Below are 12,222 nucleotides of genomic sequence, written 5' to 3'. Positions count from 1 at the left end.
GTCACTAATCAATGACATTGATCAACCAATGAAATTGTGGACCCATATAATTACTCTTATGTAAATATTTGTATTCTATTAAAAGGTACAATCTACAAAAATATTAATTTTATTTAAAAAATGATAATTTAAATTTAATCATCATTAATCAAGGACGGTCACATGAGCAGATCGCCTTTGGTCTGATTTCAGCAGTAGTCTAGCTAAGATATGCATAAAAATTCACACAAATAATATTTGAAAGTTGTTTGAATTAAATATACGCGAATCTTGATACGAATTAAAAATTCACACATGAGCAGATCGCGTTTGGTGTTCAAATGATCGATTCAATTGAAACCAAAAACTAAATGTTTTTTGGGTTTTAAAAATAAAACCGAACTAAACCGATTAAATTTATCAACCGATTAAGAAACGAATTGAACAAACCAAAGTAAATTTCAGTTTGTTTGATTCAAACCGAAGTAAACCTATTGGTACCATTTTAAACTAAAATTATGCATTTTCATATGTTCTTTAATTCTATATAAAATATATAGATATTTTAAAATATTCAAATCAAAATAAAAGAAACAAAGTAATTATTGAACCAAACAAAATATAAATGATACTTGAATCATTTCAGTGCAATCGATTCAGTGTAATCATTATATTATACATTTTCATACTTGAATCAAAACGAAATAATTCTAAAATTCAACTGAAAAACCAATCCATCTAAACTGAAATTTTTTAGTTCAATTGAAAACCAAAAAACCAAACCGTTTGAGCCCCTAAATGAGACAAGTTGATTCAAACTAGTTTTGTAAAAAAAAATAACCGTTTAGTTGAATAGTATATTAGTCATTGGCGGTAACTAAACCATTATAAATCATTCAATTTCTATTTATACCGTTAATTAGTTAGTTATTTTTATTAATTTCTTCTGCATTTATCTTGTTTTATTAGAATAACAATTTCAATTTTATTGATTAAAAATGAAACTAAGTTAACATAAATTTATTTAATAATTTAATGAATTAAATTAATTATTTAAAACTTAAAAGAAATAATTATAAGTATATGCATATGATTTTTGAAAAATTATCTGTAAAATTTTGATTAATCAGTTGAAGATATTCCATCCGTCTCTACTGATTCAAACATTTAATCCAATACCTCCTACCGCAGACGTGTATTTTCTCTCGTTACTCGTTAGTGTGCGGTCTGTAACGGGCAAAAAGTACTGGCAACTGGCAAGCAAAAAAAGAAAAAAAGAAAATAAAATAATAAAAGAGATGGCGTCTCTCCTTTTCCAGTTACCTCCTCAAGTACCTCAACTCTATCCCAAGCCTAATCTTCTCCTCTCTAAAACCAACACCAACCCATTACTGACCTTACGCCGCAAACCACCACCAAATTGCACTAAACAAGACCACCCAACACCAAGTTCGCGCCACTTTGTACTGGTACATGGCATGTGCCACGGTGGCTGGGCCTGGTACAAGCTGGCGACACTGCTCAATGAGGCCGGGCACCATGTCACAGCCCCTGATTTGGCAGCATGTGGGCTCCACCCAAAAAGGCTGGATGAAGTGAACACCTTTGAGGAGTATTGTGAGCCGTTGATGGAGGTGATGGAGGCTGTTCCAGCCAATGAGAGAGTGGTGCTTGTGGGGCACAGCTATGGAGGGACCCCGGTATCGCTCGCCATGGAGAGGTATCCACATAAGATAGCTGTGGCTGTGTTTATCAGCGCTGCTATGCCGAGCAGCACTAATTCACTGGCTGACATCACAAAGGAGGTATTTTGGCATGCTTGATAGATTCTGTTTTGCTGTTGTTATTTCTAGTTTTTAAATTAGTACCATCAGATGCATGGATATAAATGTGGTTGGAGGTTATTGATGAACTAATTTTTGGGAGGCCTTCATTGATTAATAAAAAATCACATTGCAAGTTTGAGATTGAATTGAAAGAGAAATAATTTCATTGATTGATCATATATTTTACAATGCTTCTAAGGTCTATTTATAAGATACAAGCCTCAAAGAACCATTAGAGAAATTTAAGGTCTATTAATAAGATACAAGCCTTGATGAACAGTTAGAGAAATTTATGTGCAGTAAAGAACAGTTGGGGATTTTTTTCATATCTGACAACCTTCCTTTCCTCATTTTTTGGAAGTATCGGAAAATAGGGAAGAGGGGTATTTTTGGTAAAAATTGCATTGGATTTGCTAAATGTCTCCAAGACTTGCATATCCAAGTATATATATTTTTGTTATTAATCTTCAACAGTATCTCTGATACAAGCTTAATTGCTTGTCACAATTGATTGCGATAATAATTAGAATTGCTGACACTCCCATCCTGGAAAGGAAAATTTTACAAAGAGCTATTATGAGTTCCTAACTTTATATAGATCTAGTATGAAGCCTATCTAAAACAAAAAAAAGTATTTATGCAAAATTATTTTAACATTTTATGAAAATTTTGCTTGTCCAGCATAATCATATATCGGTTTTGTTTGTTCTTTTCAATGATATGATCTTATATATAACTTTAATTTAAGAACTGTTTGTGGATTTTGTTTCTTTTATGCATGATAGCTTTACAAAGAAGGTCTTAAAAAAGACATGATGGATTCAAAAGCAGTTTATGGCGGAGAAGGGGATAATATTGCACTTAGGTCCTTCACATTCGGCTGGAAACACTTGCAAGCTATATACTATCATTTATGTGCACCAGAGGTACTTTATTTTCTTGAAAACATTTGTGCTCTGAAAATTCATATGTACATACCCTATGATAACCTCAAAACATCACATAAATGATTTGCATAAAGATAGTATTCAATAAGGACACGTTAAATATTTCTTGCTCTGGGCTGAAAACCATGCTCATCCCCGTTTTAAATTGAAAAAAGATTAACAACCATTTATTAGAGAAAATAGAAAACAAAGCGAGCAAGACATTTAAATGAAATGATATCAAAGAACCACGTAGAATCCAATTCAAAGCAATAAAAAAAGAAAAAGAAAAAAAATAATATGGACAATATTTAGGAGGTTTGGTCTGGTTAGTGTTTGGTTTAGTTTCATCAAAAGGGCTCAAGCTAGCTATTCCTTTATTTGTTTGTGTGATGAGCAATATGCGAGGCCTAAATTTTCACAAGAAGGGGGTTTCTCTGCAAAAGTTACGCACATTTGTTTTCATTAGCATATTTTTTTTTTTTATTAAAGGTTGGTGGTCAAGCCACCCAACTATTTAATATCCACAAAGGATTGACCCTCCCAGGTTTTGAACTTGCGACCTCACACACGGAAAGCATTGCCTTTGCCACTAGATCAAATAGCGGTTCTTGTTTTCATAAGAATGTTTTTTTTAGTTTGATGGTATGTATAATAACTGTTGATCATTTTATTTTTACTAATTTAGCATCAAAGATTACTTCAGTAATTTACAATTCTTAGCCAAGGTAATCTAATTTGATCAAAAATCACAGAAAGCATTGCCTTTGCCACTAGACCAAATACTGGTTCTCGTTTTCATAAGAATGTTTTTTTTAGTTTGATGGTATGTATAATAACTGTTGATCATTTTATTTTTACTAATTTAGCATCAAAGATTACTTCAGTAATTTACAATTCTTAGCCAAGGTAATCTAATTTGATCAAAAATTGCAGGTGACTTGATTATTTCATAATTTTTAACAGTGTCTCACTCTACTGACAGGATGTTACACTGGCCACAATGGTACTAAGGCCAGGAAAGCCATTTTATGACTCAAGTGTAACAAGAGAAGACTTTGTAACTGCAGAAAATCACGGCTCAGTGAGCCGGGTCTATCTTGTTTGCAACCAAGACAAGTCTATTTTGCCAGAGACCCAGAAATGGTTGGTTGAGATGAGTCCTGGGACAGAACTACTCGAGTTGGATGGTGCAGATCATATGCCCATGCTTTGTATGCCGAAAAAGCTTTTCAGCCTCTTGGTTGACATCTCAGATAGGTACCAGTAAAATTTTTGTATGTTGGTATTGTTTCTTAAGTAAACAAGTCATTGGCGACTGTTGTAAGTGCTTGCAGTAGCAAACAAATGTGAATTTCAGAAATCAGAGTTGTTCTTTTAAGTATAGTTATCTTGCTTTCACCTCTCATGGAACCAGTTCATATTGAACTAGGGAACATTTATCTATCTTCATTATTTCTCCTCTGGATACAAATTAGCTATATATCATCTTTGCCTCTTGGGGAAACATTTTCGTTGTAAAATATGAAAAATGCAGCAAGAATGTATGTACAGTTTTACTCAATTGTAGGTTGGCCTGTAAATTGATGGATTATAAATGCCATGTGTTCACAAATAAAATGTTTTTAGGTATAACTGATATGCCCAAAAATATCAACATATAACTACAGTGAAGAGTTGCTACTGATACATAAGAAAGTTTTGGGGGTAACATCCATATATTTTAACTTTCAAGTCATGAAATTATGGAACTTTCTTACTGCTTACCAAGTTACCATTTACAAATGCACACTCACATAAAAGGAACAATCAATTACACAGTTTTTCCATTACATGACAACCAGATGAAATCCAAGAAAAACCCAGATAGCACCATTTTCATATAAGATGGATTACACAATTTCCTAGAAGTGACTTCCAAACTGTAATGCAACTGAAACAAAAAGCTGGATAAAACAAGTTCACAGTTATTATGTTACACACAGTGTACTGAAGCATGCTAAAAAAAATATCATACAACTAATCTGAAAGGCAGTGCTGCTTGACAATAAGTTGAAGGCCGTGCTTCCTGTGCACAGTGAGTCCCGGTGCATCGCTCATTTCAAACTTGTCAATTGTCACTCCACTCGGCAACTCCCAATCAAACTGATGCACAAAATTTGCTAGTGCCAGCTCAGCTGAAGCCGTAGCAAACAGCAGATCAGGAAAAATCCTTCTGCCAGCACCAAACAGGATGAATTGTAAGTCATTTCCTTTGTAATTCACTTGGCTTCCAATGAACCTCTCTGGTTTGAACTCCTTTGGCGTTTCCCGTGATCTTGGGTCCTCTGAATTGCCCAACAGTTGATTAGAACTCTTGTTTCTTTGGAATGGTGAACCCGTTCATTTGGCATTCATCTTTTGATCGTCTCCACGATTCCTCTCACCTTGTCTTGTAGCTTTTTTTTTCATGGTATTAGAGTTCTTGATAAGCTCTGCATGCCATGGCCCAATCTTAGGTGTTAGGTTTTGCTAGAGGCGGATTTAGAATTTTCGTCGGGAGAGGTAAGAAAATAGCAAATTGGGTTCAAACCCATTAATTAATCAGGTATTAGGTAATTTTCAATACTCTAACTTCTAACTTCTAAAATTGTAATTATTAATCAATATTCAAAGAATCTATTCTAATTTTAATTCTAATTACAAATCAGAATTTCAGAAAAAAATAAAATTCCAGAGAGGGAAGACAAAGTACGTGATTCTAGATCTATAAATCTTCATAAAAATTCATCTCCCCTACCCATGCCCCCCCCCCCCCCCCCCCCCCCCCCCCCCCCCCCAACAGTCCTTACTGAGTCCGCCCCTGAGCCCCTGTTCAATTAGGAACACTAAAAATGCCACTAATCAAATAAATATAGGTAAAAAACAATGATTTAGACTATTAATTTCCCTCTATTTTAGCTTTATATACTTCAATTTGTGCTTCACATATATGGTAAATTGAAACACCAGGTCACTCGTAGAATTATCCATCAGCTTTGAATGATAGATGGTGGGAAACATTTAGGTTCTAGATTGTCAAATTTCTAAACTTTAATCAATATTTATGTGCAATTAGGAATTTAAGATAAAATTTAACACTGCATCGAGAAGCATACAATTACAGTCGTTTCTGTACTAGTATCCAAACAATAAAAGGTACACCGAGTTAACAAACTAGAGAAGAGTCGCCGAATAGTGGGCCAGATTTGATCAATGTGTTTCGTAGATAACCTCTTTCGTCTCTCAGCCTCTTGCTTGGTCAATTGGGCTTGGTTTCAATATTTGACCCATTTGTTTTAGAGGCCGAGCTTGAACCGAAAAATAGGGTTCATGAATTCTTAAAGCCCATCTTATCCACTAGATTTTTTTTTTTAAAAAACCTTCGCAGTTCTCATTATCCACTAGATTTTCACAAGGTCATGTCAAGGGTCTGTGACTTCACTTGTCAATTATTCACCAAAGTCAAAAGAATCAGATTTTTTTATTATTATTATTTTTTTAAAATTTTGTTTTTATCGGATTAGACCAGCGTTTGGAATTACTATCAATGATTGGTCATAAGGTGACAAAACATGACGTAACAAAAGAATTATCCCATATATGACATTTTGGTAAATTAAGTTCTGCTGTCCAGCCAATCTTCTCATTATCGGGATACAGTAGTATCTTTCAACTAGTGTTATGAAAATAGTCGGCCGGACCAGAGCCGGACCAATTCGAACCGTAATCAATCCGTGGACTGGCACGGACTGGTGCTAGGGAGGAGCCTAGCAAGATTTTTGACCGATTTTCTCCACTACGTCCGGACCAACTTCCACGGTTCAAAACTCGTAGACCGGACCGGATCCGACCGCTCCTTAACCCGTAGAAATCAGGACCAAACCCGTAGAAAACTGGACTGGACCAAACACGTGTAGAACCAAACCAAACCTACCCAAAACTAGACTAACCTGTGTCAAACTCGGCAAAAATCAGATCGGATCTAAACTGCCGGATTTTAAACAATTGATTAAAAAAAAAAAGGACAGGCCAAATCCGGACGGACCGGACCAGACCAACCAGTGTGGGTTTGGACCATGGTCCTTGGTAAGGATTCGGACCAATCATTCCAAACTAGACCAGCCAAACCCGGATTGTACTAGCCCGTGGACCGAGAAGACCCGTGGGCAGGTCGGGTTTGAACCAGACCGAACCGACCGTGGTCAACACTAATTTCAACACATCATGACAAAAGAAATGGGGCTCAGCGGGAATCCGTATCCTCCTAGGTACCTTTTTTTTTTATTTAAATTGTAATCTCAAAGTGACTGAGAATAAATCTCAAATCATGAAGCGAGGGGAATTTTTTAGGATACCTTTGGCCTAACGCTAGTTCAGTTAGTTAAGGCATATATTCTCTTTAGGGAGAATCTAGATTCAATTCCTGCAGGATGTAGGAATAAAGAGGGTGTGTTGTGCGTCTACGGCTTTGATAAAAGAAAAATGGAGACCGCTATAATTGGTGAAATGTATTCTGAATTTTTTTTTTTTTTTTTTGTTACCACCTGAATATTTTCAAATTATGACTTCATCATTGATCTTTAAAAATCTAAAATTTACCACTCATGTAGCTCTGAACCATAATAACAAATGAATAGTTTGGGCGTCAAAAAAATTGTGATTCAGATATAAATTCAAGTATAATTTGAAAATAATTCAGTATAACAACGAAGCAATTTAAAAAAAAAAAAATAATCTATTTAATTCACGAATAATTGACGAATTAAACGCAAATCATGTTACTGTGCTGTGAGCTGTGTATGACTTGAGAATCATGCATAGATGCATAGATGGGTCACGCGAGTTCTCTTGGACTCACTCAATTCTTATCATCACAAGTTCTGCTTGCTTTAATTGCTGATGCATGGGACCTACTCAATAATCTTGTATTGTTTGTTTGTTTGTTTGTTTTTTTGGTGAAAGGCTTGGTAGTACGTAGCTAAATCATCTTGTATTGTTAATGCAACTAAGTAACGATGAAACATGAGTAGAATTAGGATTATTCTTAAGTTTATCAAGTTTATTTGTGAATTCAATTCTAATTTTATTGAATTAGTTTTAAATGACGAATTTGAATTGTTGAAACTCATCTATATTATAAGCGATGCGTTTATATGTGAAAATTTAAAACTTTCAAATTTATTTAAAGTCAAGTAATAAATAAATACATTAAAATTAATTTATAAATCTTCTTATTGGTGTAAGACACGACTCGATAAATCTTACTTTAAATTAACCTATAAAGCCATGTCCTTATTTGAACCAGGCATTTCCTTTGATAACCATGTTGGACACGAATACTCCGTACAGATCCCCAGACAACGACTCTTTTCTTGGTTTAGAAGGGTGAAACCTCTCTGACTACGATACTAATGATGCAGCAGATGGTTTTGTCTAATGCTAGTGATACTTCCTAGATAAGTTTTAGTGGTTGTTTTTTTTGCTGATTTTATAGGATTGTATTTCCATAATTAATGTTAATTAGTTGTTAGGTTTTTAACTACAGGTTTGATGTTGCACTTAACTGTTTGTCTTTTTAGATGATAAGCTGTTTTTTTATCCATGAGCATGATCTATAATATCTAGACTTTTATGTTTTCTATTGTACTTGGTGAGTGTCACTAATGGAGAACCATGAAACAGGTACGGTCAAAAATCCTTAACGGGAACGGACCTACGTCCATTTCTGACTCAGGGGACTCTGAAAGTACCATTAAACAGGAACGGTTGTATAGCCGTTCCTAATTGTACAACTAAGGATGATCATTTATTCAACCGTTCCTGTTTCTTAGAACAAGGACGGTTACCTAATAACCGTTCCTGTTTCTACAAACAGGAACGGTCGTTTACCAAATAACCATTCCTATTTGTACAAATAGAAACGGTCGAATATTAATAAATGTTCCTGTTTGTACAAACAGGAACGATCCTTTATTAAATAACTGTTCCTATTTGGACAGACATGAACGGTTATTTGATAAACGACCGTTCCTGATACAATTAAGAACGGTTGAATTCAGTAGCTGATCCTAAATTGAACTTTAATTTTAAAAAATAAATTCATTATTTGGTCAGCTACTGCATATTTTTACTGGCCTATAAAACAGAAATCAGAATATGTAAGAATCACATTAAACGACAGTTTCTAATATCCATTTTTAAGGTCGTCTTTTAACTTTGTCCGTTCCTGATAGATAACAGTATTGCTTTTTTGGTTTGAACGATCCTGATGCATGTGCCTGTATTCTCCACTAGTGTGTTGGCACTGAAAATTGCTACTGTTGTAAACTTGTAATAGTTTATGTTGAGTACAAATGGGGTTTGGGGGGGGGGGGGGGGGGGGGGGGGGGGGGGGACCTACAACAGCTCATCCAGAGTGCTGTTTCTTCACGAATTTTCATCGCTAGCAGCCAAGGTGGCCGAAAGGAAAAAATCATAGGAAGAATCTTTTAAGATAGTTATAGGCCAACAAATTTGATTTCATTCGCATTGCAACAATTACATTCGAAATTAAACAATTTTTTATGATACGATTTTGAATCGACAATATTGACCATTACATTGAAAAGTCTTTAAATAACTATAAGGAAGAATTTCATATATACCACTTAAAAACTGTGAAATTACATGTTTACCATTCAAATTTTTTTAATTACATATTTACCATTATAAAATTTAATAACTCACATATTTACCAAATATAACTTTAGTATATATCAAATATACCCAAAACTCATATTAATTATGTTTAATTTTCTTAAAACTATATGTAATCAAGGATTCTGATTGGTACTAATTGGATATTGTATGATTTTCTGTTATATGAAAATCGGTGGCTAAGCCACTTCTTTCAAAAAAAAAATATGTAATCAAGGATTAACTTAGCACTGCACCCTCTCTTTCTTTCTTTAGAACCGTCCTGTACCCAATATAAAAGATTAAAAATATATATTTCAAACTGAGCCAATAATAAAATACAAATTCTCAAATTCAGTTATGACTTTGATAACGGATTGCGGTATCAATATCGAATTCAGTATGAGTTATTTTGTTGGAAAATTTAGAGTGCTTATCTTGTTTTTAGATGATCAAGCTGGAGTTTGAATCCTTAAATTCGAGTCTGCTGTCCCTTCTCTCTAAGTTTAAGTAGGAGAGACGAGATGATGAGAGTTTAAGCGAAAATGTGAAGTTACATAAAAAAAGACGGGAGGAAAATTTTTGTGTAAAAGAGAAAGGGACAGAGAATGAGAAGATACTAAATAACTTATTAATTATAGTTTATGTAATCTTAAACTTAATTAATCTTATTTTTTTATTAGTTGGGTAAATATGTGGGTTATTAGAATTTTAGATGGTAAATATGTAATTATAGAAATTTCGATGGTAAATACGTAATTTCATAGTTTTTGAGTGGTATATATGAAATTATTCCTAATTAACTTTAATACAAATTCTGTTTTACAATCAAGCCGTTAGATCTGAATGAGACTCAACTTTAACCTATTTGAAAACTCACGAGATGCTTTAAGATTTGTTGCGATATAGAATGTATAGGTCGAATTCTTCCATTTTCCGGACGGGATAAACATTCCATCCCGTCCGGTGGACAAGAATGAATCATTCCTATGAAACGATATTTCATAGAAATGTATCCTTTTTAAAAAGATATATATTTTTGTTTGTTTTTCTATTAATAAAAAAACCGGTACATTGGCCACCAATTGAGATATGTACAATTTAAGATGTATATTTTTCATCCTAACAAAAAAAAAAATTAAGAGGTATATCTTAATTTTATTAAATCTTAAACTAATTTCAAGTTATTGTAACTATTTGAAATTGAACGACATTATTTTGGAAGATTAGGATGCCTGGTTTGGTAGCCAATTAGTTGTATATATACTTTAATTGTATCCTCCATATACCCTTTATTAAGGTAAAACAAGGTGGCAAGCAATTTTCACATAGAGTAAGCAAAGTTGGGACGATAAGGTCAATTTTAAATAAGTAGGCCAGTGGGGTCATCGATCTCCTTAATTTTCGACTCGATTTATTCGCTGTTTGACGCTGGTGGTTTAAATCTATTTAATTCGTGAATAATTCATGAATTAAACGCAAATCATGTTAGTGTGCTATGCATGACTTAAGAATCATGCATAGATGGGACACGTGAGTTCTCTGGGACCCACTCAATTCTTATCATCACAAGTTCTGCTTGCTTTAATTGCTGATGGGACCTACTCAATCATCTGGTATTGTTAATGCAACTAAGTAACGATGAAATATGAGTAGAATTAGGATTATTTTTTAGTTTATTAAGTTTATTTGTGAACTCAATTCTAAATTTATTGAATTGGTTTTAACTTTTAATTGACAAATTTGAACCGTTGAAACTCATCTACATTATGAACGACGTCTATATGTGAAAATTTAAAACTTTCCAATTAATTTTGTTTAAACTCAAGTAATAAATAAACAGTAAAAAAATAAATACATTAAAATTAATTTATAAACTTTCTTATTGGTGTAAGGCATGACTCGATGATTCTTACTTTAAATTAACCTTAATTTTATCTATGAATCTTACATATTTGAATCAGGCATGCCCTTTGATAGCCATGTCGGACACGGATACTCCGAACAGGCCCCAGCTAGGATCAGACAACGGCCCTTTTCTTGATTTAGAAGGGTCAAACTTCTCTGACTATGATACTACTGATGCAATAGATGGTTTTGCTTCTAGTTCGTCTGCTAATGCTAGTGATACTTCCTAGTTGAGAAGTTTTAGAGGTGATTTTTTTTTTTTGCTGATTTTATATGGTCTAGTTGTTAGGTGTTTGGCTATGTGTTGATATTGCATGCACTGTTTGTCTTTTTAGGTGATAAGCTTTTTTTTTTATCCATTGGTATGATATGTAATGTATAGGCTTTTTATGTTTTCTGTTGTACCTGGTGAGTGTTGGTACCGACATTGCTACTGTTGTAATAGTTTCTGTTGAATAGAAATCGGTGAGTACACCCACTTTTTTTTATTAATATATTTTTTTTAATTTTTATACTACTTGATAAGCATAGATGTTCCCTATGGAAATAAATCTGCTGTGATTCTTCAGGAGTCACAGGACCCTGCTATTTCAAATCCAATCCTTTACTTTATGAAATGTACAAATCTCAAAATTAGTAATTTTTCATGCACAAATCTCAAAATAAATGAAGAGATGGATTTAAAATAGCAGGGTTGTGTGATTCCTGAGGAATCACAGCAGATTTATTTCCTGTTCCCTATATATATACAACAGCTCATCCAGACTGCTGTTTCTTTTCATGGACTTTCATCGCTAGCAGCCAAGGTGGCCTAAAGGAAAAAAAAATCATAGGAAGAATCTTTTAAGATAGTTATAGGTCAACAAATTTGATTTGATTCGCATTGT

At 33.8% G+C, this 12,222-nt stretch overlaps 1 protein-coding gene across 1 annotated transcript; it reads left to right on the top strand.

The window, feature by feature from the left end:
* Nucleotides 1-1,223: 1,223 nt before the first annotated feature.
* On the top strand, nt 1,224-4,117 carry LOC144555137 (methyl jasmonate esterase 1-like). Its single transcript, XM_078303372.1, has 3 exons — nt 1,224-1,784; nt 2,591-2,731; nt 3,717-4,117. The coding sequence occupies exons 1-3, from the start codon at nt 1,278-1,280 to the stop codon at nt 3,999-4,001; spliced, it is 933 nt and encodes a 310-aa protein (XP_078159498.1). The 5' UTR covers nt 1,224-1,277; the 3' UTR covers nt 4,002-4,117.
* Nucleotides 4,118-12,222: the final 8,105 nt, after the last annotated feature.

This window comes from Carex rostrata, chromosome 6 (genome assembly GCF_964058835.1).
Source record: "Carex rostrata chromosome 6, lpCarRost1.2, whole genome shotgun sequence".
NCBI classification, from domain to species: domain Eukaryota; kingdom Viridiplantae; phylum Streptophyta; class Magnoliopsida; order Poales; family Cyperaceae; genus Carex; species Carex rostrata.
Note: the sequence above shows the minus strand (reverse complement) of the source record. Positions and strands in the feature narration are given on the sequence as shown.